Here is a 25,571-nt window from a genome sequence, read left to right as displayed (position 1 = left end):
GGTAGATAATATACATTTGAGAAATATGCAAAATTCTGTCAAGAATAAAGTGGAAAGCTTCACAAAATTCAATAAGAAGTGAGGTTTCATTAAAGACAATAATCACTAGCTGTTGAGGAAACTACAGTATGTCACACACACACACACACACACACACACACACACACACACACACACACACACACACACACACACACACACACACACACACACACACACACACACACACACACACACACACACACACAATGTAAACTGCTGTTCTTCTTGTCCCTTTGAGCCATGTTTACAACCCAACATGTGTCACACTCATGTAGATTGTAGATGAACAGAGACCATTACAAAGGAGGGAGCCACCCACAGACACTTCCTTATCTTAGTAGAAATTAACTGCTTTATTTTGAACAAGCAGGAGAAAAAAACTCATGAAGTGACAGAAGTACCTTGAAAGATGGGGAGAGGTAATTCTTGAGGAACCAGAACTTGACAGGCGTTTTGGTATGCCGAAGGACGGACAGCATCATTATTCTGAAATAGGCAGAAAGCGTGAAGGACCTGCGCTAAAAAAGGTATGCAATGTGTCTGAAAGGAAAAAGGTGTTTGTGAGCGGGACCCACCTCAGAAAGCGCTCGTACAGATGGCCCGAGGCCACGGAAAATATGTTGAGAACATCCTCTTTCTTCTTCTCCCCATCATGCTTCTTGGAGCCACCACCCGTGATGCTGTAAATGAAACCATAATACATGAGACTCTTGCATTGTTAGGAACGTAAAGTTAATCAGGACTGAGCCAAGATGCTTTTCTGGAAGCAGGAGTTATACGAAATTACAGCCGGCAGGAGAACTTTTCAAACAAACCATGCGATGAAAGAAATCCAAGACTTTTAGGTGATTTTAACAGCAGATCACATCTTCTGCTGGAACTCCTAACGTATGTCCCCACATAGATACAGGGCATACGAAGACAATATCGATAGTACAGGATGGATAAGTGTGTTAGGGGTTGCTGACAATCATGTCCAATCACATGAGCTCCTCTCATCCACTTTAAAAACAAACGGTTGGTAATGGTGCAGAGAGTCTGGAGGAGCTCTGCCTGAGGAGAGACTAACATTCTCCTGTGGGATGTGCAGAGTTGTAGGTAAATATATACAGCAGCCCGTTTGTTTCATTCATATTCAATACTTCACTGAGAGTCTTATAGTCACCGTGTCTTCTCAGGATTTAATTTGAATTTTTGGCACCCCACATTATCCACACCCGCTTGTAAATAGCATACAAACATATTACACCGCAATCAACAAATACAGGTTGGAAAGAAAAATGTGCTCTAGTGTTTCGAGGCTTCTCTTGTAAAGTGAATATTTGCACAGCCGATGTTGCTTCTGGAAAACTAAACCAAACACTGCTGTTTAATGCTGCATAATTTAACCAAAACATTTATGAATAGTCATGACTCTGCTCCGACACATCAGGTCCCAATTAAAAATGTGATGCTTCAGGTGCCATTTTGCCTCACCCTTAGACACAGACGGCTGTTGTCCTGGTAACCTGGTGTTGTTAGATGAGGATGCAGAGAAAATAACTTGTGAAAATGAATCACCGCGAGGGAGTTAAGTTATTAGAGGAAAGAGAAGTTTTAAAATCTCTAAATGTTTCCATGTGTGCCCCAAAGATGTTATAAAAAAATTATAAATAATAATAATTTATTTTTAATTTGATAAAAAAAAATGCCATATCTGCTACTTCCAGTTTCTCAAATGTGCAGACAAGGAACTTAAAGAAGGGGTGATGTGTAATGCAGTAATATCAGAGGTAAACGCTAATTAAAGTGATGAAAATAGCACACAACATGGGTGCACAGTGTGCTTTTGACAAGGTCCAAACACAATGGAAGCAGACAACATCAAATGAGATTAATCGTAGAGCCTCTCCTCCCACTTTGGTAAAGAGTGAGCCACATAAATATCAAACCAGCAAGAAAAGAAAAACACCTCACTGCACCTGAGGGGAGAAAAATAGCCCAGAGCGTCACTTCACATTACTTGCAAGCTCAAAGATAGTGCTTATCGAATCAGTCAATTACATTCATGCAAGTAAGTTTGTGATAGAAAATCTAACTAGATTAACAATTTTTTTATTTTTTTATGTTGAGATACCAGCACAGCACAGGCCAGAATATTCAAAGGACAATCTCCACACCCTGAACAGAAGTGGCTCGTGATGCATTTAGCGCACAGAAATCCGGAGTCCGTGCTGGAGGGTGGATGTGTCTGCAGTCAAACTGTGTGTCCTTGTCTGTAACAGACTGCTGATGAGGTGTCTCTCCCACACTCAAATCACAACCACAGCCTCAGCCCCGAGGCTCCAGGAAGACACCAGTGAGTGAGAGAGAGGTGTGAAGGGAGCATACTGTTTGTCTCTACATGTCCTCTAAAACCGACTCGAACACATACAAGAGACGAGCTATCACAACCATACAACACAAATTCAATGGTGGCCCAGGATGCTGCAAAAACTCCCTTTTAAATAATTTGGTAGTCTGTTTCATCGTGTTGTCTGTTCTTCTGAAAACATTCTGTGGATTTATCTCTTTTCTCAAACCAAAGCGCCGCTCTCTCAAGTTGAGGTTGGCTTTTGGGGAGTCAGCACACATCCGAAGGGTCTGGGGATACCGGCTGCCTGCCATGACTAAGCCAGTCATTATGAAGGGCCTCCGGCACTACAGTGGGGCCCCCTCGATAAGCAGCTTTAGAGGGTCAGGTGATAGCCCATTTGGCTGACTCACTGGAGATAATCTGGACCTCTGGAAGGATCCACGGGGCTCTGGGTAAATCGCGAGCAGTGGATAACGACAACTGGGCAAAACTCTTACTTCTAGTTTTCCTCCAACTGTAGATTGAGCAGAATCATTATCTTATGTCCGTGTGGCGTTCACACAAAGACATAAATAATGAGCAGACAAAGCTCACTTCCAATTGGGTAGGCATCACTACACAGAAAGCAACTGATGACATGTCAGATGGTCAGGTATGAAGGAAAGTGCAGCATATTGTTGGGGTCATTGTTGATTTCAAATTTTGTAGATAAAAAATGATTAATCAAGACAATATGTTGCCATATTTGTTTTCATCACAAACATGTTCACCGAAGAAAAAGATGCTACACTACTTATAATAAATAAAGAAAAGTCTCACCTCTTTATTCACACTGCACCTACATAACACTTTACCCACACGGCACACCACGTCACCACGACATACCCACAACCAGGTTCTCCACCATGGAAAGCATATCACAGCAACTAACTACTACTTTGTGGTCTGCATCACAGGTTTCGCTTTTGACAAAAAGCTACAGACAAAACCACCATCAACTTTCCTCAAATCTTAGAGAGTAAGCACATACACGCTATAGAACAACCCTCCATCCAACACCCTCCAAGGTCTCATGAGTACTAGTGGAGAGGTGGCTTTTCCAGCACCCTCAACCTAAAACCTGTATATCCCTCAGGTAACAGAGCTGCTGATGCTCTCTTACTGCGTGACCCTTTAGTTTCTGATCTCTCAGCACAGCATAAAAAAGGACATTAAACCCTCAACGTTCCCCAGGCTGACGGTAGAAGGAGGAGGAAACGTCTCTTCATCTTCCTCCCAACCATGGACAAAGACACGAGCAAGAGGATGGAATAACATAGAATAAAATTTACAACACGATGACGGAGAGCAAGTTAGAAATAAAGCAAGAAAGAAAAGGAGAGAAATCTATATTCAATCAGGCTCATTATTACTCTACAGAGATAATGCCTGGATCCACCCCACTAAGTCTTCACGTTCAGTCCCTTTACATGGAACCCTCAAAGCATTCTAATGTTATAAATAAAGTAACGGGTATAAAGACATCTTTACTTTGAAACCAACACTATATTGTAAGTTAAGGTCTACACAATGTTTGCTGAACTACTTAATGATTTCCTAATCCTGCCACACTATGCATCAATCATCAGTGCAAAATTGAGAAACAAGAATTATTTTCTTGTGAGGATTTAACTGTCAGACAAGCAAACATTTTTCAACATTTTGTGTCATCCGTTAATCAGACTAATTTGCGTTTGGTGGTTTTCGGTGTTTTCATTCTGTCTTTTAATTAGTCATCATTTCCAAATTTCAGCTGAAAGCAGCTGCCTTCACTGGATGTTAATAGGACTGAGTGGGAACATTATGGTTATACTCTCCAGAGCATGCTTATTCAAGTTGGAAAGAGAATATTTAAGCACAGTGTGGGATAAAGCGTATGGTTCTAGACTTTTTTTTGCTCAACTTAATTAGCCTCTCAAGTCTTGAGATATATCTGCCCGTGTTTTCAAAAAGAGGATATGTTGGAATCAAGCCAAAATAAGGTTATCTTCTCTCTAAATGCAGACAAATTTAAGTAATCAAATGTAAGCAGTTATGTCTCTTGAAACCATCTTATCTAACCTTTACATGTTCTGCAAACATACCATGGCAAATGGTCTTAAAATTGCATTCAATTATAAATCTATTTATCCATCTTTGCACTTTCAGCTTGTCTTTGGTAATGGATGGTTTTATTTAGGGGAGCACAAATGTCATTCTTCCCAACGACATCCTAGAGCTCCTAAAAAGCAGATGCCAAGGCCAGGAGGGATCTGTAATCCCTTTGTTCCGAGTCAGCCTCAGGGTGTCCTCCCAGTTAGACGAGTCCAGAATACCTCTACTGAAAACATCCTGATCAGACAGCCGAACCGCCTGAATGAGCTCCTTTGAAGGAGCAGCCATTCTACTCCGTAAACTTCAGCCTTCATCCTTGAGGGTGAGCACACCAAGAACATGCTTTATCTACTCCACACAATACAGCTCTTACCACACATTACACAAGGACTGGATGGCTTGTAGCAGCGGCCAACCATGCCAGATATCCCCACAGACACCACAATATACACGATCACAATGCCCCCTAATTACACATAGACAGACTGCACTACCAAGACCTCTCTAATGTCATAGCAAGAGTACAGAGCTGGTCTATTGTGAGATGACCAGGTCTGTTCACCAATTAGTTTCCAACACTGTTGCACTACCGGGGAGGGGTTGTGTTGACTGCTTGGACACCAGCACATATGTAGCTAATTGGTATTGTTCTGCTTTCTACTCGAGTTCTGGCCCCTTCCCCTCCAATCAGGTGGTAATCTACAGTATGTTCCAACAACCCGTTTTGTAGCTAGGGGAAAGCATGCTACTAAGCAGTGTTGTAGTCAAGACCACCTAAAGCCTGTCATGACCAAGACCAGAGTGTAGCAAAGCAGAGACAAGACCAAGACATTGAGGGGTTGAGACCAATTCAAGATAAAGACCAAGGCAGGGCGAGACCAAGACAAGACAAAGACCAGACCAGACCAAACCAGTGAGAGTCCCATGCTGCTTATAAAATGTAGGATACGCAAACCATATGCACTCCTCAAATTGATCTATAGAACCAGAGAAAACAAAGGATTCCTCTTCGTTAACCTATTTTATTGCCATATATACTGGATGTGTATGTGTACACCATGATAAATGTCTTGCATAGTAAAATAATCAAGACACATTGCAGAAGTGAATTTTATGTGGGAATTTTCACATTAATCATGTGAAAAAAAAATTATCAGACATTGCACAGGCAATTTAGTGATATCCCTGCAGTTGTGTGAAGATGCGCTAAATTCAGAGACCTTCAAAAAGTGGCCTTGAGACCATTATCCAGACCCAACAACTCGAGGAAAGCCCCCCATTTATCTGTTGCCGTCAGCAACACATCATGGCTGGAGATAAAATCCGAGAGCACGGTTCTTTCAGAGGCAATATTTGAATTCATACTCCAGTTTTAAAACACAGTATATCTACGAGTGTATGTACGTGTGCTGTGTACATAGTTGCATGGACACATAGGTGTACAATAAACAGGCTACAATATATGCTTGTTGATATTCTAGCCACATAAATAAATGAATGAATGCAAAAGAAAACATGAAAATGTAAATGATGTTCAAAAAGAACGCTAACCTATCCTGTTATAATATGTGAATAAGTCATTCTCATTCATTACAAAACGACTTTACAAAACGCAACCAAAACACTGCATGCTAATGAATATGACGAAGTTTTTGGTGTTTAATGGGTTGCAGCAACACTGCCTACCTTTTCTCAAAAGTGTTCCAAACACTTCACACAGCAAGCAGTAAGTGAGGAGACAGGATCACACAGTTAGGAAGCGTTGGGGGGCAAAAACACACAAATCCGTACACACACATACCTACAGAAGCACATATTTTTTGCAAGAATAGATCTTACAGCATAATATTGCAGTCGGGACTGACGGGAGGCATAAGATCTCCTGAAACCACAATGTATGATTAAGAAAGAGAAGGCACGTCAGCAAACCCACCAATCAAAGAGCTTCCAGGTGTTACTGCCAGTCAGCTGAAACCAATCAAATTGTGAGAATCGACTACACACCTTGCTATGGAGTCCCAAATGCCTTTGCTTTCACTATTTTCACTTAAAAGATCTTCATTCATCTTCTCTGCCTTTTTCTGCACCTATAATGACAAAAGACACACAATCCTCATAATGTGACTTGCTGAAGGGCATTTTAAAGTGGTTTGAATATTGTCTATTGCTATGAGAAATTCATTTATATTACACATGTCTAAGAAACACACTCACTCTGACTTTGATGATCTTACTGTGGAAACTGTTCAGCACAACAACGACATCACCAGAGTCTGCAGGGGAATCGGTTCCATCATGCCTAAAAAAGTGTATAAAAGGACAGAAAGCGATTACTGACACCGAGAGATAAAATCATTGATTGTGAAATCTGGACAAGGGATCTGCAGCTTGTTGGTCCGACACCGGTGAGGCCCCATTTGGAGACGGGACACATAAACCAATCAATAATCTAAATTTTGAATTTTAAAATAATAGCGATGCAGCCTAGATGATTCAGTGCAACACAAACCCTCCACATGAAAAAGAGGTCGGATTAGCCCCTTGTTTTTGTATTAAATCAAAATATAAGGCTAAGCCACAGACATGAAAAATGTGAGATAAAATAATTTCTCATGTTTGACTAAACTTTTACAAATCTTTTGAACATGAAATCAGTAGTAGGTTAAATGAAGCTTATTAATTAGCAATGAAAAGAGGTCAATAATGTCTTGATAATAAAATTCAATTGACTTTAATGTCATACAAGTTTAAATTCTATAGGTTGGTCAAAAAACGTTCTGTACAGGCACGTCTAACGGAAATCTCAAAAGCCGTCCTCTCTCACAAATAATAAGTGGTGACGGGATTTTCAAATGTATAGGTTTATATTATTTTTTTATTAATAAAAGAAAGGAAAAAAACGATGATTTGAGATCATCTTTGGTAACTATACTACACAAGCCAAGGACAGACGGCATGGTGAACCGGGAACAGAACAAGTAGCTTCTAAATCCAACCAATGCTGATATTTGCAGTTGAGGTTTTTAGACATTTCAATGTGAAACAGCAAACTACCTTCAGGTCAATCACTTAAGTGTGTATACAAATACCTCAATTACCACTTACTAAAATGCTTATATAATGTATAATGTATAAACCGCCTATATGTATTTGAAGTACCACATTGTATAATGTACTGTATATACATTATATGAGCATTTACAGAACTACTTAACCAATCAGTCTCAGATTTCCGTTTTAGTGGGGTGAAATAGTGCGAAGTGTGAAACACATTATTTCGTGACTGATGTTGATTCCCATGCTTTAGCCATGGCAACAGGAGGGGAAAAATATACAGTAAAGGCTCCTTTCATGAAGGAGACAACAGCCGCTAATGGACAGACCACTGACGGACAGTGAAAGCATGCACTTAAAAGCGGATGCTGGGACAGCTGCCAGGGTCACACTCTGATCATAGTCATTACCCTCCATCATCATTAAGATTCACCTTACCATTATTTTATCCATCACTACTTCCCAGCCTTGCTGTATATACGGGTGGATTTAATGAGAAACTCTGTACAGTATTGATTGCATAACACTGGCCTTTCACTGTAATTGTTTTAGGACTGATTTGCCCGGTGGAGAACGTCTTTTGGCAGACAGGATCTGCAGGCTCTCATGTCGAAACACCAGAGAGCAAACTTTAGGAAAGAGATGAGCAATAGGCGATGATGCACTGCGAGCCATTATGACCCCAATGCTTACTAAAGGCAAAAAAAATACCTAACCTTATCACTATGATAAATGCTCCCTCCTCATTGAGCCCAAAGTGCTGCTTGTGTTTTGCCCCCTCTGCTGTCACTGATGTAACTCAGCCTTTAGGGCTGTGTTAGACAGCACCAGAGATCAATCTGTATCCCTGCTCTGAGAAGAGGAGCGCTGGCCATCTCATTCATCGCTGTCAGGGTGAGACGCGGTGGCAGCACGGGATGGAAGAGGAAAACGCAGGCTCTGGGAATGGAGAGACCAGGCACTCCCACCAGACTCTGATCGGCCACCTAAACAGAGCAGAGTGCCGCTAACCACAAGAATAATGACACTGCCAAGGTGAAAAATGACATCACCTCTTAGCTTCACCTGGAGGATTGGGGAATAAATCTTGGTTGTCTGATATGATTTCAGAGGAACCGAGGGCTGTATGTGTCCTAAATCTTATGTGGGGATAGCCAGAGAGGACAATATCTGTGATTGTAGGGACATCTCGCTGACCACGCAGACTCACATTGATGGGGATTCGAGCAATTATCCCCACCTGATAGGAAGGGATTACCATATCTTTGTTATGTTAGGCAGAATTAATATGATGAGCAACAAGGTCCTTTGAACGAAAAATGAATGATTTCTTTTAGATCAAAGTAGGAAGTACCACAGCACGTTTTAATTAAAGTAAAAGTGCAGATTTAAGGAAGGGCAATGAAAATCGTTTTTTTTTTGCATCAAAGCAACCAAAGCATAATACTGTTTCTATTCGTCCGGGGAAATTAGACAACGCCAACGCACTCTGTCTAGTATATACAGCCTTTGACACCTACGCCGTCCGAGCTAAAACACATTCTGCTGCTGATATTTTGCTGTCTGGGGTAGATGGCATGGCAGGTGACCAGCTGAATCATCCCTCCACTCTGTCTTCTCTTTAATAGCACCCCTCTCCTCCTACTTTCCTCCCCTTCCTTCTGTAGCGAGCAGAACTCCCTGTACTCATCAAAACCTTGAACTGCTACAGTGTCAGCAGCTCTCTATGTTACCATAGTGACGGGTTTCATAGCTAGCAGCATGAAACGGAAAAGGTAGCTGAAAAGAAGCTTCATGCTGAGCTACTGATGAAGCTGCATCATTACTTAAGAGGTATTCTTTCCCAAAGTCTTGCGAGGACTGAGATGGGAAATGACAGCAATTGTATTAAAAGTAGTCTGTAGACACAGGTGAATACTCACATGAGAACCTGATAGATATCCTCTGATCTCCCTTCACGTAACCTCAGGACCCAGGCACCAGGATTGGCTTTCAGCTGGAAATATCCCTGTTGTGGTGGAAACAGCTGGAGTCTGTGTATTCACTTCAGCATTACATTCAAACTCGCTCCTAATGCTACCTAACACAAACATCCAACATACCTAGATATCTAACACTGTGCAAGAAAACTGTCTTCGTAACTAAAGGATTGATAAGTCTACTGACCAGGTTAGCCATGACGATAGTGTCATACATGAGTGGGTCCCGACTCATACCCAGGGTAAACTGCAGTCCTCGGGGAGGCTGGCCGGTTGACAGGTCAAAGCAGTGGCCTTCCAGCAGGAGATGCTCCAGCTCATACTCTGCTGTCACAACCCCGCTCACCTGGAGCACCATCACAAGTTACAGGAGACAGGATTAATCGAATGCACCGCAATCCTAATTGCAAGGAGAGAATGATAACGAGCAACGAGTGACGAGCAGGATACCTCCTGCAGGTGGATGTTATCCAAGTCATGGGGGCTGCGGACAGCCTGCACCATCCAGCTCTCTGGAGTGATCATATTAAGGGTGAGAAGGGGAGATTCTGGGAGATCCATGAAGCGGGCAACTGGTCCTGGAGACACGGTGTCGTTGGCCAAGAAATTCACATCAGACTCCAAGACAAAGCGGTAAAAGCTGTGAAGACAGACATACAGAGAGATGATCTAAATGTAAGTGCTTCGCCTTGCAAATTGATATAATATCCAGCAATAGAGTAGAGATTTTAAAGCCCTGAAATTGTGGCTATCCTGCAGAACCTTTTGCCACTGGACCGAGTCAACACTTCCATCCAACACACGCAGTCCTCTTCGGCAAGCACTAAAATGATGACACGTTGTGCAATAGTCTCTTTTCTAGGATGGGAGAGATGGGCTCTGTTGTGACAGCTGGGTATATACACAATCTCCTCAAAGTGAGGAATATAATACTATTACTGCCAGTGCTCCTGCTCGGCCAATAACAGAAATACGTGGGGTAGTCACCAGAAATCTTCCCTTTCTTCATTGTTATTAGAGTTGACACAAAGCTAATTGCTTTTATTCAGTGTGTCCTGTGAAACCGAGGAGTCACAATCAGTGTGGATAACGTGGCAGGCGATAAACAGTACAAATGCTATTTATTTGGATTTTGAATTTCAAATGTAGAGCATTATTTCTTATCCACAGGGAACTTATCACCACAGAATAGAGCAGTTACAGAGGGGCTGCTGATTCCAGGATGGGAGCTGCTAGCACAGCACAGGAAAGTCTTGAGGGAAAGGTAATAGTTAAGAAGGAGAAATCCGGCACACCGCTTCTCCTACTTCACCGGACTGGTTCCAGTTCTCCACCAGAAAAGTGCATGAAAGATTAGCAGACCCCCAAAAATAGAACAAAGCTGCATTGTCACTTTTTTCCGATCCTTTTTTAAATAACATTGTTTTGTGATTTAAAAGGTTATCAATTCTTCAAAGAGGAAGTTGTTAGGGTTATTGAACACCACCTGACCAAAATAAACACCATGCTGTATTGAAGAAGACATGAAACTAGTGATTGAGACCATACTCATATTTGAAATGTTATAAATCAATGTTATAAATCAATCAAAATTTTGACAGACTTTTGCAATCTGAGGATTGCTAACCATTAGAGAGAATGCAAGTTTAAGGCACTTCCACATTGGCTTTACTTTTCTGAACCGGGGCTGCTGCCTGCTTCAATGTGAGGGAACATTTCCTGGAAATATTCTGCCATTGGTTTTGGAAAAAAAAACATTTGAGTTATGTAAGTATACGACCACTAAAACCAACCTATTATGGAACAAATAAAAAAAAAAGAAAACACCCCATATTACATAATGACCAACACTCACTCAGTGGTGTGAATGTTAATGGGCAATTTAAACCTTTCATTTGCTTTAAAAAAATAACATTTTGTTGTTGTTTTTTTACTGCATGTCTTAAATCGCAACAATGCAAGCAGTAAGCAATTTGCCTAGAGATGCAAGGGGAGGCCCAAAGCAATAAGGTGGTGTTATTAAGCAGATTGCATCTGTGCAGTATAATCTTACAAAGGGCAGAGATGCTAAGTCTGCAGCGGTCAGAGGATACACAAACAAGCCAAAGAGGAAAATTTAATTACTGTTGGAGCTAGAGCTTACCTCTTGAGGGGCATCTCGGACAACTTGGCTCTGCAATTCATAAACACCTGCAGTCTCACATTGACCACTTGACTGAGCACCTGGAGTCACAGAAGAAGAGAGTCGGTTATACAAAACAAGAGCAAAGTAGAGCCCAGCCCAGCGGAGAGGGACAAGAAACACATCAGCCTCTCGCTGGCCAAAAGGACTGAAGGCATTTCCACCTTATATTAGCAAAAACAATCTACAGGACGAGAGACATGTTTTTTGTTAAATCATTCACAAAAAGATAATTTTTCATGTCAAGAAAGTAGCACGTTATAGTAGATTTGTGAACTGTATTTCTTGTTGAACGTCACCATGGCTTGCTAGCTAGCTAGCCAACTTAGCTACCGTATGTCCCAGACACAAATGTAACATTATTTTACCTGCTGTGTTTTATCCAGCGACTTAGCCGGGAAGCTAAATAGTACATCACACACAAGCATGGTAGCTTCAGCGAGTTGCTTGTGCAACTTTTGTGTGTGTAGTCTCTCGAATGATGGTTTTCCATATAATTCAGAAGTTTCTTTCTTGTGTTGTAGATTGGCAAACATTATATGTGTAATTTCTGCCGCAATTCATAAGAGATCCAAAAATCTGTTGTCTCTTGCCGTAGACTGCTACATATCTTTTTCCCATAGTGGTCCATTGAAAGGGGCTTGACTTAGCTTATCTATAGTTTCACTGCCCGTTACACTTATTATACTGATTCGAAGAGGTCCTCAAATGATAAAGAAAACATATCCTAACATAACATATCATGACAGTGGCAAAAAAACATAATAAGTGGTTATGAGCACATAACTTTAAAATCAGCTGTGATAATGATGTGCTGTCATCATAATTTCAACAGCACACTGCAGTACGCTACTGAAAGGTGTACACTGCAAACAACTGCTTTCTGACTGGCTGTCTGTAAAGACACGGTGAGTCATATTTTCACACAAGTCTTCACCACAGAGGAGCTGCATGCAAGATGCAGTAGAGATATAAAGGGATTGGGTTAAACTAATACCATTCAAAAAGTAACTCACAAAGAACGGAATCTTTTCAATTTTTCTGATCAATTTTATGGACTCAATAAATGTTTAGGGTTGGAAGCTATACAGGGTTATGCTCTCCCACTATTCTTATCATTGTGCTGACCATTTGTCTTGTTTTCATAGTGCTCCTGCCTGGCTGCTCTAATGGTGCTCCTGAGTTGCCTTGATTGGTCGCTTGGCTTCCTGGCTGCCTAAAGCTGCAGCTCGTGTGGTCTGACGACCTTCACCAAGGCCACATGGAACTCTCTTTACAGTCTCTCTCTCCCTGACCGGTGGCAGCAGCCTGTGGTTTCTCTTGGGGTTTATTCATTTAGTTAGTTTTTGCACCTTTTCTTCTTTATGCTTTGTTTGATAATGATGAGACCTTTTTTTTCGCAGCTTTGTTTTATATGTCTGACGACACATGGCGTGGTTGGCCTGAGCCCCCCTCATGATTTAATTTGTGTTTTGTCTAAATCAATACTTTTCACTTTGAACTGGTTTCTGTTTTAAGTTTTTGGCCACCTGTGATCAGTTTGACCTGGTGGCCGTAACATACAGCATCTTTCTGCATTAACTATGTGCACGAATATGAAAATGTGACCATAGCACCATGTAAGGATATAGTGAAACCAAAATTCTATCCAAACTTCTGCACCTTGGCTAGCTTTGTGTTTCTGTACCCTTCCTTTTCGTGGAAGTGATTCTTAACATGTCCCTGCTGCATTAGGAGTCAACAGAAGACAGAAAAGGAATCCAGCTTACAATCAGTAGAGGGGACATCTTCTGTGCCTGCCTCGTGAGGGGGTCAACGACGGCCACAACATCATAGAACACCTCGTTTTCACGTGGGGCGAGATGGAGCACGCTGAGGAGGAGAACAGCACAAAGTGGAGCGTGTTCAGAAACGTAAGGTTATATGACCTGCATTCAGCAGGACTGTAAATCGAAAGATTTACCTTTTCTGCACTGCTTGACAATTTTCAAATCCACTTTAACAAAGGGAGAGTAAACACTTCCTTGTGAGACCGCAGAGCATACAACATAGTAAACCGAGGAAAAAAAAAAAAGGTTGCCTACCTGTGGCTGTCCTTGATAAAGTTGACTTCCCTCCTGACCTCTCCTTTGGGGGCTGCAGTGAGAAGGGCATCAACTTTCATGACTAAGTCACTGGCTCTGAGCGAAAAGAGGTGCGACAGGGTCAGTCCATCTTTTATTAATCCTGTGTTTTAGGAGGAACGTCAAACAGTGCTAACATAATGTAATGTCAAGTTGTTAACGAGATCTGCTCATAAATCAATTAAAGCGACTGCACCTTCAAACTGACATCTGACTTTATTCATTACACTTGATGTAGCTGGAGATTGAAGATTTTTTTTTCCAGAGGGAAATACGAGTTGTTATAGAACCTTTTACACAAGATTAAAGTGGCACAAAGAGAAGTGTTGACAGGAAAACGGCATAAGACATCACACGTAACAGCTACTGCCATTATCTCCTCTAATCACTCACAGATGCAGGTTCTCTCACATAACAAGAAAGAAAAATACAAACGTACTGCTTCGCCTTCATCCCCATCAGTTTAACTTTGGCTTTGACTTTCTCTGCAGAACCGCCCAGTGTAATCTTCTCCAGCAACTGGAAATCCTCCTCAGTGAATTCTTCCTGCTCGTCAAATGGACCGAGGATCTAAGACGAAAATGCAGCCAGAACACTGAGCATGTGTAAAAACGGAACAGCTGGAGTTTAAACCAGCTCTGAACATTGCGTCCAATACACATCCTTTATAAACTCAGAACAGAAAAAAGCATACAACTTAAACTGTGATAATTCAAAAACTGTATGATAGTAGCCGGGAGTCGAGAGAGAGATGGATTTTATACTGTTGAGGTTGAAAAATTAAGCTAATCTGTAATTAAGAGCATTGCCCACACATGGAGCATATACTAGGTTTCACTTAGACTTGTTTAAAATATTAAATGGTGTCTGTATTTTAAAATATGTGGAAGGACTTGAAGTTCAAAGTGGGATACGCTATTACGTTGCATTGTACAAAATGTGAAAAAAGCTCAATATTTAAAAAAGTATAAACTGTAGGAAAACATTGAATAAAGGCATGAATGTCCTTAAAGAGCTTAACATTTTAATATTTGAATGTTTTCTCTAGCTAAGAGTGTGCAGAAGTAGTTAAGAGTCCAAACACGTAAAAGTGACGTAAAACTGAAAAGTGGAAATACGTTCAAGAATAAAGATTTGGCTCGAGTGTATCGGCATTCACACAAGAAATATTTGGACCTCAATAGTTTGAATGCTGCTGAATCAGCATTCACACAATGATATTAATTGTTAATGCCATGTCAGAGGCCAGCCTCCTCAGCCGTAGCTGTCAGCAACACTGCTGCTGAGAAATCAGCTCTGTACACACAACAGCACACACACTCACACATGCACAGTGCAGTTTGTGCAACCTGTGACCTTTGAGAAACATTCATGCTGATTTGACAGTTCTAAGGAAGCACTCTGAAAACACAAGAGCATGAATCCTCCAAAGTGCAGTGGCTTAGAGGATCTTACTCCACTCCACCACACAATAGCAGCGTATCTTTTTGTCACAACATAAGTCTCCTCTTCAACTTCTTATGTAGAAAACTATGGATCAATATCCTGACATAACTGAGAATATAATAACTGAGCAGCGTCGGCATCGAAGCCCACTCACCCTGCCGTTGCTGATCACCGCTTGCTGTCCAGGACTCAGTTTCAGGACGTCTCGACAGAACAGCTGCTGACTACGAATAAAATCCACTTCCAGGGTGTTGAACTTTTTCTCAAAGGCATCTCCGTCCATGCCCTAGAGCAGAATAACAACAGTTGCGTTGGATAAATTGATTGCATTGTTGGCTCACATTTGAAATTTGCACTGCAACAACCAATAGACGAGCTCATGGAGCTTTTTCCCCCCCCTTTACGGCCTGTCCAAAAGGAAATCTGAGTGATGCATTAGTGTAAAGAATTATGCATTGGAGTTAAACAAATTATTCACATCATCATTGATGCCTTGCATCAGCACAATCACTGTGGTTTTTTTAAAGATGAAATATTTCAGCCAGAGGCCCGAGCTGTCAGAAATGCACATGTGAAAATGAGGTTAATCAATTTGTAATTAATATACCAAACTCTTAATTAAGCCTCGGCCATTCTTTGTCTATAACAAATTAGGATGGCGAGTGTGTGTGTGTGTGTGGGGTGGGGGGAGGAGGAGGTTTGTGGAGTCAGGTTATTAGTTTCTCCAACACCTCTCCTCAGGAGAACAGGTGAAATAGCAATAATGTCCACACAATCTAGTCAGCAAGTCTGTCTGGCAGCCATTAATAAACTCATATCCCTCGACTCCGGGTCTCAACTCACACAGCCGACTCCTACCCATCTTTTCATTGCTATTTCCAGCCTAGTCTCTCCACATTGTTTAAGGCTAGTATAATTGAAGGGCAGTTGGCAGTTATGGCTGGTCGGTCCCCAATGTAACCTGAACGGTATGACTTATTCCTGATGGAAGAGATGGTAGCTCTCCCGTCAGCTGGTTTGTTGATTAGTGCCTGGGAATTTGTTTTCGTGTGTGCAATGCTGTGTGGGTAGATACTGCACACTACATGATGGAGAACGCCGGTGGCTGCAGACTGCTTACAGCAGCAGAGTGATGGTCAGGTTTGGCTGAACACATGTGGCTTACACAACCATGAAGGCTGAGCAGGAGCTCGGCTATTAATCAGGTCCTGGAGACCAGGTATCCACCAGCACTTTACAGTTAGAGATTCAGCATGCGCAGCCTGCCGTGTGCCGGCCCCTGTGACAGATCAAGTGGAACTGACAGTGAGTAGACTGTGGTGAAGCATCATGCATGCTCTAAATGTATTCTTTTAGCTGCTGTTCAGGAGGGAAATGAGAGGATGGGATCATCAATCACCATTTTCCCCGACAGTGCACTTGAATCAACAAAGCAGTGACAGACAAATCTTTGCAAGTGGTTAAATCCAACCTTTTGTTTATTTTTTCCTTTTTGCCTTTATGCTCATCAAATCTGCCTAAAATGTTAAGCAATCTCAAATGTGTTGCAAATCAGTGAGCACGACTGTTTTATGGCAGTGCTGGATTTATAACGTGTGGCAGCAATCGGATGAAGTACCTCAGGTACTTCTTCCACTGGTTTAGCCTAAAACAGATATTTCCATCTGAAAAATTCTCGAAAAAACTATGCCTAATATACAGATATCGTTGCTTAGAGTTTACGTTAGGATAGTTAAACGGGTCCTGATTACCTCTCTAATATCCATTTTATATTGCTGTAAAAACATCTCCTTCAAAGACCTCGTATAGCAAAATGGCATCGTTGAACACAACATGATAGCGTTATGTTTTACTTTTACTCAATACTCACTACACTAATTGCGCTTGAAGGCATCATGATACAAGTCAATGCAACCTCCATTATAAGGAGGACTGTGAGCTCGATGATTTCTTCAAACACTGAAGAACGTCCTCAACGACAACATCGACATATTAAATATGTTTTCTCCCAAAGACTGCTTTGTTTTTGAGCATTCATACAGCTATACTCATTTGCACATTTTGGAATACTGGAGTTAAAATGTTCTAATAATAAGAAAAACAGGTCATGAATCTGATCCCACATTTGATGTCAGTCTTCAGTTAATATTCGGTGCTAAGCACCCATTTTGGTCACAATAATGACAATTTAGGCCTCATCTAGTCTTATATTCCAATATAATCAGCAAATCAATATACAGTGATGCTGTATCTAAAATCCAGAAAACATATCAACTTAAAAATGCAAATCAAAAGTTTGTTTTTTTGTCTCTGATAAAAACAGAAGTGCATCCCTTAATCACTCCTTTACCTGCATCACTAAGTCCTTCATCTTGGTCCCCTGTTGCAGGAGCCGGCTGCTCTCTTCTTTCAGGAGTTTTTGCACAAACTCTGCTGCAGCCTTATTCTTCTGGGTGAGGAGAGACGCCCAGATAGCCCTGTACAGCACAGTGTTATCTTCGCTTGGCTTTCCACTGGGGTTATCTATCACCCCTACACGCACTCCAGGGCTGGCCTTCTGCTTACACACACACAAACACACACAGACACACACACACACACAGCAGTGACACAGTCTCATATTTCCAGAGTCACTCACAGAACTGGGAGAAGAGTGTGTTGATTGCCTAACAGTGACAGTAAAGGTTTCTCCGTTTCTACTTATTCTACCAGCAAGGAATCTTATTATCGTGAAATGCCTGCCTGCTGTGTCACACTTAAATTAATCTGTCGACTATTCAATATCAGAGCGATCTGTATTGATGATTTTTGGAAGGGCATACATGCAGAAACTTCATTTTCAGATTAACTTGATTTAGTTATAGGTCATGCGGGCCTGCCCTAATCAGTAAAAAGTTGCTCAGTGTACTTCTCTTCTGCTATTATGTGAGCTATAGATTTACAGGTTTGTAGCTGCAGGAGGATTTGTGCCAAAGACAGGCCAATACCAAGAAAAATTATTGATTGAGTCAATACTAATTCCTGAAGAAAGTAGGGCTTTGTTACAGTATCTACCGTCAAGACCACATACATGGTGTTGGGATTCTCAATTCATTTCACAACGATATTAGTATTTAGGCTTTTAACATAATAAACAACACACATAAACACATGACATACGTACATTTGTAAATCATGAGGTGAGAGAGTAGATGTTACTCACCAAACGTTTCAGAGCACCGAGCAACAGCTTTCTTCCAGAGACCTTCTCAAAATCTCCAACTATCCACATGGTCACGGCACTCATCCCATCCTCATCTAAGGTAAGAGAGCAATGACTCTGATGTACTGTAAACTTTACATACATCACATCGTATTTCACGTCAAGCATTAAAGTTTATTATGACCAGTCCACCCTGCCGCCCGCTACAGTTTCCTGACAATAAGTGGTTATATAATGAGAAGTAGCAGTGGAGGGCAAACTTTTTCATACGCACTGATGAGAATCTCATGAAAGTGAGAAGGACAATTATCCACAGTTACTTCAGTGTTCTGTTTGTGTGTAAGAAATGAGAGAGACTCTGGCAGAGAGCTCAGTATATTAGTGGAGGATTGTGCCACCCATCAAAGTGATATCCCACCCAGTAAGTCAGTCAGAAAAGCAGGCAGTCAGCGGGTCAACTAGTCCTCAGAGGAGGGAGGATGGCAATCAGCCTCCTCAGACTCAGAGAGAAAGCTACTCTCCGGGCCTCAACAGTGAAATGCAGCTCTGACGACCATTTGGATTGTTGGCCAAAAGCCAGTCAGCAGACCCAGCAATTATCTTGCTGGGAGGAGCAGCCTGTCTGCTTTAACAAAGGTCAATTTCACATGTTCATAGATGAGAAAAGCAGCGTAGGATTCATTTTTGTTCAGATACTGTTCATTTTACAGATTTCCAACAAGTAAATACAAAATGACAAAATGCAGATGCTTGAATAACTTATTTATATTTGCAAGTTATTTTGTGGTAAATGGAATGGCAGGGATTCATTTAAAACTGTGTTGATTAGGAAAACAAGGCATAAAATAAGGACTTCTTACCACTATTTGTAAAGTACTTCATCCTCTTAGCCACCACAGACGTTTTGTCTCTGGAGTCATAGTATGAAAACATAGTTGTATCCTCCCAATCGTCTACAACTGCAGAGCAAGAAAGAAAAGGTGAGGGGTAAAAATGAGAGGAATATAGACAGTGAATGAATAATGTATAGTTTAAAATGAGGAGGTCACCTGGTTTGGAGGTGAAGTCAAGGTACTTCCTGTCTGTGCTTAGAATAAGAGGGTTCATCCTGGGGACCACATTCGCCTGCTCCATGAGATAGTCCACCACATCTGAGCCCTCAGTTAACTGACCCTGTAAGCGCAGGACACAGCAGATGAGAGTCACTGACAACATCAATCCATAAGGAAATACTGGTACATACTTATGTATGCCATATTTCTCAACAGCTAACAGTGAACGTGTCTGGAAAAGCAAGATTGTAGACGGCCAGGGAGGAATAATTATACACTATAAACTGTAGAACCGCAATGTCCTACTACCTAGCAAATCGAGCAAATATTATACTATGCTATAAGTTAATAGGTTTTTAATGATTCACCATTATGTTAAGCATACAGTATTACCTCAGTTTTAATCATACACTCTGCTGTTGCAATAAACCACCATCTAATATCCATCTTTAAATGACTGCAGCCTTGTGTGGAATAATCCTTGAATGCTGACAATATACTTCCGTTTGGTACAATTATCGAGAGTTTCTTTACTTCAATGCACTCATACATAAGTATATGTATATTCAAGGTTTCTACGACTGGGCCTTTTGACGAGGTGAATATGAAGCACATCTCATACCATAAAGACAACTCTCTGGAAGGTGGTGGTGGTGTCCATTATGCGCTGCAGGATGATGGTTTCCAGCTCATCTGGGTCCATCTCATCGGCGCTCAGAGGAACTCCATTGAATAAAGCCAGTGGCAGGGCACCCAGGCCACTTTTTTTGTAGAAGAGGGCACCGTCCTGGAACATGCAAAAACAGGGTTCAATCCTTGGGTGCTCCTAATTAATTTTTTTTTTTGAAAGCAATTATTCTTATTTCCGATAAATGGGAAAAAAACAAGAGAGCTACTTTAGTTCCTTACCTTCCTTTTGTCATCATACTCGGATTCTATACCGAGAATCCTTTCAGCATTGGCTTTAGGGAATTTTCTCTTCAGGTAAGCAGAGATGGTATCAACAGACAGCGTCTCCCCTACATCTACTTTGTTGTACAACTGCAAGAGAGTGGCAAGTCAGATCAGATTTGATCACTGTCTCCGGGTCCCTGCGACTGTCAATAATTCCCAGCTCTATTTGAAAGAGCTGATAGCAGAGGCGAAATCCCACTGACTCATCTATTCCAATAATGTCTCAAACCATGGGAACACAATATAAAAAAAAAAAAACAGATTTCGGAGGAACAAAGATATGAGCTGGCGAGGAGTGTGCTTTAGTTATTCTTAAAGAAGTGCTTTCTAAAACAGCCAGAGATTTATATATGTGATATACTTACTGAGACCATGGCCATCAGAGCCTGTGATAAATCATACTCGTCTGCTATGTAATTCAGCAGTCTGAAAAATCCAACCCCTGCATCTGAGAAGCCATCAATCTCATCTTTGGTGTTGACAACAAACACAAATCCAATTCTATGAAGAAGGGGGGCAGAAACAAGTATTCAATTTGCAGGTGGAATGAGAAACACTACCTGTTTAAGATTATAAATGCCAGGAGTGGACCATATAAACAGATGTGGAGGTTACATTAGAAATAACAGCACCGAACCTCAGGGGGATCTTGTGCTTGTAGAACAGCTCTGCTAGTTTCACCAGCTCAACGCTCTCCTCCCGTACTGGATCTAGGAACAACACCTAACAACAACAGGCAACGTTATTGAATCTGAGTCATAATACATTTATGAATAGTCATTATCTGACTTGGAACATGCAAGAATAGGAGATTAGCAGATACAACAATTCACGCAGTCCTTGACACTTCTGACAATCAGAGGCAATGTAAAGTATTCAAAATGTACTCAGTATTCTCTTTTGCATTGAATCTAGTCTAGCAGAGAAGAGACGGAAGCATCCAGAGAGTTTCACAGGTTCACTACAATGAAAGAGACATTTCTCAATTCCATTCCCTTTATCAACACTACCCCGAAGCATTTCTGGCGACTCACCAGGTTGAAGAAATTGCGTCGAATCTGCCGGATGACTCCAGGAAAGGTGGCTCTGAGGAGCTCCTGTACACCCATCGGCCAGCTACGGTACACCGGGTCATTCTCTATGTCGTTTATCCACTGGAATATGCACGACAAAAAGAGGGCTTTTCAGAAAAATATACACAAACGATAACAGATTCCACATTCGCACGTAGGATCTGTAAGTTGAGATGACATTTTGGCATCGGCATTTGGGGAGTTACATTCTTCACCTCACTATTTCACATTATGATGGTTAAACATAAAGCTGTTGCGCAACATAAGAGAACAATTCTGTGGACGGAAATATGCTGGAATCTAAAAAGGGGGGAAATGCAAGCTGAAATGAGAGACCTCTTGATTGAATGTGGAAAGGCTTAAATTCTTCATTTCTCTGTCATTTATAGTACCAAGAATATTAAAATGGCCAGAGGGGCCAGAAAAGAAATGCTTTTAATTGTATAGCTTTTTTTGGAGCTCTGGACTGTAGAAATAGCCTGATGACCGATAAAGAAAATGCTTTTGGACAGGACTCACCATTATAGCTGGATGTCTGATATCTAAGGCATAGCTGTCATCCGCAGCATCCACAGGTAATCTCAGCAGCTTGCCCTGATGTTCTCCTTTTATCCCTAGGTTATGAAGCCCCTCCAACACCCTGGCCTCTCCTCGGAGGATGTCCAAAATGCTGTAAATATAATATCAAGGGTTTAGTGTTTTATACATATTAGCTGTGTAGTGTGGCAGTGCTTTGGTGGTGCACTAAAGCACAGGTCTGAGGCTTCTTGCGGAGAGCACAGGCAGACCACTGCTCCCTCCCGCTGGGTTCCTACCTGAAAGGGTTGTGAATGTCCAGATCAATGTGCAATCCGTTGATGAAGAGCTCCCCGTCTCCCGGGTGTACACCAATGGTCTCACTGAGACGCTGAAAGGAAAAGCTCAAAGTTTTTAAGTGAAAGCCAAAGCCCCTAAATTCTATTTTTAGTGTCAGATCATTTCGACAAGACAAGACTACAGCAGTTAGTAGAAGGGAATAGAGTGTTTGCAGAGACTGGGAGCAAATAAGGTGTAACATTTGACGTCGTTATGAAATGTATTTACAGATTAGAAACCCGTTGTCTTAAATAAAACTGCAATGGCTTCGGATGCTATCAAAGAAAACCTCCCGCCCAAGCATGTGGAAACGCTGCTTATCATATCCCACCTTTTGGTTCTCCTCAATTTCTTTTCTCATTTCCTGCTTTACGGCCACCCTTGTCAGTGATCTGTGGGAACAGTAAAACATGTACAGTCACCATCAGCTTTTACCACATCCCAAGCCGGCAGTAAAATGCCAGTTTTAATCTCCAAAAACCCATGGGCCCTCAAGAGGGTACATTTTCAGTCAATTCCCTATGAACATCCGACTCAGCACTTTTTGGTGTTATTACAAGCTGCCCGAGCAGAAATAAGCAGACGTCAAAAAGCTGATTAGTTCTCTGTATTAAATGTATATTTATTGTGGTTAATGTACAAACAAATGGGTTTATAAAATACATATTTCATGTGCACTTTAATAACAGCATTTTTGTGTGCCTGGATTCACACAAAGAGGAGCTCTTAAAAAATATTGGGTTTTTGGAAGGTTACCAAATGTGTTAGTAAGTGAGCCAGAAGGCAAAAAAAAAGGACAAATCTTCTGACCTGGCTTCGCTCGGAAAGTTCTGACTGAGGTCTCGCATGAGCTTCAAAGCATCGAACTTTGGCACGGACATGATTCTGGCAGCTGCCTGGACACTAAGATCTGTGGAGATGAAATAATAAAATCATCAACAACATTTATATCTACGTACACACACCATGTTTAGACACATGTAATGAATGCAAGGCAATCAGAGGAGATGGACAGGATTAACAGGACATTCAATGGACAACTGTGAGTCAAAGACAACGATACAAGATAAAAGCTTCTCCAACCACAAATGGTATATATATATACATATAATCAACGATAGACATTAAATGGGATTTCCAATGTTAAGTTAGCATTCATGCAAATTGTTATTTTTCTGTAATTACGAATGAAGGAAACATTTTAGCACATTCCATTGATACAGTGTTATTGGTGTATGAGAAGGAGGCAAAAATACTATAATTTGAACATTTGTTCATTGTTTCTGTATTTCAGTTTCACAAAGAATACTTCACATAAACATCCTTAAACGAACCAGCTGTCTCCTGGATGTCTACTGAAGCTGTTTAGCCATCTGCTGAGATAGTATTCCTAGTTATGGGCAGAAGTCCAAAGCTAAAACAACTAAATTCCACATTGTAGTAGTTATATATTCCTGTGTTGATTTGTTTTTAACGAAACATTGAAGAACTGAAATTGATACCTTGCATTTCCCACGCTTTGAGAGGAATCATGTCATTGCTACTCTCCAAAAGATGTTTGCGAAGCTCGACGAGTTGCTCCTGGAGGTCAGGATGAGATTTCCTTAAGAGAGGAAAATTAAAAAACAGAAAGCAAGGATTTCTTTTGTCACACATAGAGAATTATCAGCAGCAATAAAAGAAAAATATAACAGATGAAAAAAAAATATTTACGGAAAATGACAAGTAAGCTACTTACTTTAATGTTCCAAATACGAACCCTTGGACTTCATCATTATTATCATCCTCAGCGTTTATAGCGGATTCTACAAAATACACAAGATCAGTCTTTTATTGCCTTTGACACAGCAATGTCCAGCAATGATCGTTGATAAGTCACTAACTCACCTTTTACTTTGGTGTCATCCACAGCTTTGTATTCTGTGCTTTTGATAGCCAACTCAACACCATACCCAGATAAAAGCATCTTTTTAGGCTTTGGATCCTGCAAGCAGTGGGAAGCAGAGAAAATGCTTCAATTTTGTTATTAAGTACTGTCATAATCAAGACTGCATATGCATACAATGGGGGGATGCTTTCTGCCTATACCTTCATACAATATATGACAAAAAAAAGGCAAATATAATCAAAGCATACAGATGTGTTTACTTCCATTCACAAACATCAGTGGGTGACTTTCAGCGTGATACAGTGATAGGATGCCATCTTTCCAGTAAGTTAATGAGATTTCTGGTCGAGTAGATATTGCGACATTATGCTGCAAGTTCTGTTATTGTGAAACGGAATAGCCTAGAAGCAACAACAGCTTAGATGCACAGCAGGAGGCCCAGTGCTGATGTCTGAAAAATTATCTTAACTTGCAAGTTACAGCAGTCACTACCTAGTTCCAAAAATGCCTCAGGAAGCAACGTCGTTTTTTTAAATATATATTTGTATATATATTTATACACACATGGGTCTCCGTGTGTATACTAGAGCATGACTCTGGAGCGTGTTGGAAACAGAGGATACATGTTGGTCTGGACAGTACCAACTCCACAGCTCAGCAGAGAGGAGTAATGGCCTGGACTCTCATTTATAACCGTTGGGAACACACCAAAGGGGCCCTAAGAGTGCGTACGCCACTTCTCACGCCAAATTTGTGATCTACAAAAACAAATTTGACAGGAGAATGTGTGCACCTGTACAGAAACCATGCGTACGCACGTTATGAAGGCAGGGGAAACTGGCAACGCAGATGGTAAGGTGGTGAATTGTAGCCAGATTGTAGAAATAAAATGGAGGATTACTCTCATTAAATTTTATTTCCCACCCCATCATAAACATTCGAAACCAGCAGTGTTATTTGTGCTAGTGAGCCATAACTATTCCATAAGAATCTTCCGATAGTAAATTAAGGGAAATCAAAGCGCCGCCTGAACAACGGAGGGCAGAGCAGAGGGCTGGATTACCGACACCGCAGCTGATGAAATGATCATCAGCTGTAGAAATAAAAGGCATTAAATAACGTTAAAGATCTGCAGAACAGAGTGTCAATGGTTTTCAATAATATCCTCTAACACTGAGCACAGATCAGCAAGTAATGTTCTTCTGTTTACGAGAAGGGATTTTTTTTTTAATACCACAGTGAAAGTCACAATC

General features: G+C 41.1%; 1 protein-coding gene across 2 annotated transcripts in view; it reads right to left on the bottom strand.

Annotated features, from left to right (window-relative positions):
• The window catches only part of uggt2 (UDP-glucose glycoprotein glucosyltransferase 2), a 33,269-nt gene that overhangs the window by 4,244 nt on the left and 3,454 nt on the right, over window positions 1–25,571 (bottom strand). For both annotated transcript variants that reach the window (XM_084022156.1, XM_084022155.1), the window contains exons 7-34: window positions 24,318–24,414; window positions 24,169–24,235; window positions 23,933–24,033; window positions 23,241–23,340; window positions 22,762–22,822; window positions 22,391–22,482; window positions 22,095–22,245; window positions 21,537–21,656; window positions 21,140–21,225; window positions 20,868–21,003; window positions 20,458–20,589; window positions 20,171–20,335; window positions 19,546–19,669; window positions 19,357–19,455; window positions 18,497–18,591; window positions 17,645–17,851; window positions 15,449–15,580; window positions 14,288–14,418; window positions 13,810–13,905; window positions 13,495–13,597; window positions 11,687–11,766; window positions 9,994–10,183; window positions 9,731–9,889; window positions 9,487–9,572; window positions 6,725–6,809; window positions 6,515–6,597; window positions 618–722; window positions 444–528 (exon numbers count right to left, since the gene is read on the bottom strand). In XM_084022156.1, the coding sequence (XP_083878282.1) occupies window positions 444–528; window positions 618–722; window positions 6,515–6,597; window positions 6,725–6,809; window positions 9,487–9,572; window positions 9,731–9,889; window positions 9,994–10,183; window positions 11,687–11,766; window positions 13,495–13,597; window positions 13,810–13,905; window positions 14,288–14,418; window positions 15,449–15,580; window positions 17,645–17,851; window positions 18,497–18,591; window positions 19,357–19,455; window positions 19,546–19,669; window positions 20,171–20,335; window positions 20,458–20,589; window positions 20,868–21,003; window positions 21,140–21,225; window positions 21,537–21,656; window positions 22,095–22,245; window positions 22,391–22,482; window positions 22,762–22,822; window positions 23,241–23,340; window positions 23,933–24,033; window positions 24,169–24,235; window positions 24,318–24,414 (3,168 nt within the window). The remainder of the gene's footprint in view (window positions 1–443; window positions 529–617; window positions 723–6,514; window positions 6,598–6,724; window positions 6,810–9,486; window positions 9,573–9,730; window positions 9,890–9,993; window positions 10,184–11,686; window positions 11,767–13,494; window positions 13,598–13,809; window positions 13,906–14,287; window positions 14,419–15,448; window positions 15,581–17,644; window positions 17,852–18,496; window positions 18,592–19,356; window positions 19,456–19,545; window positions 19,670–20,170; window positions 20,336–20,457; window positions 20,590–20,867; window positions 21,004–21,139; window positions 21,226–21,536; window positions 21,657–22,094; window positions 22,246–22,390; window positions 22,483–22,761; window positions 22,823–23,240; window positions 23,341–23,932; window positions 24,034–24,168; window positions 24,236–24,317; window positions 24,415–25,571) is intronic.

Source organism: Eutrigla gurnardus, assembly GCF_963514095.1.
Source record: "Eutrigla gurnardus genome assembly, chromosome: 12".
In the NCBI taxonomy this organism is placed as follows: Eukaryota; Metazoa; Chordata; class Actinopteri; order Perciformes; family Triglidae; genus Eutrigla; species Eutrigla gurnardus.
This window is presented reverse-complemented; position numbering and strand designations above follow the sequence as displayed.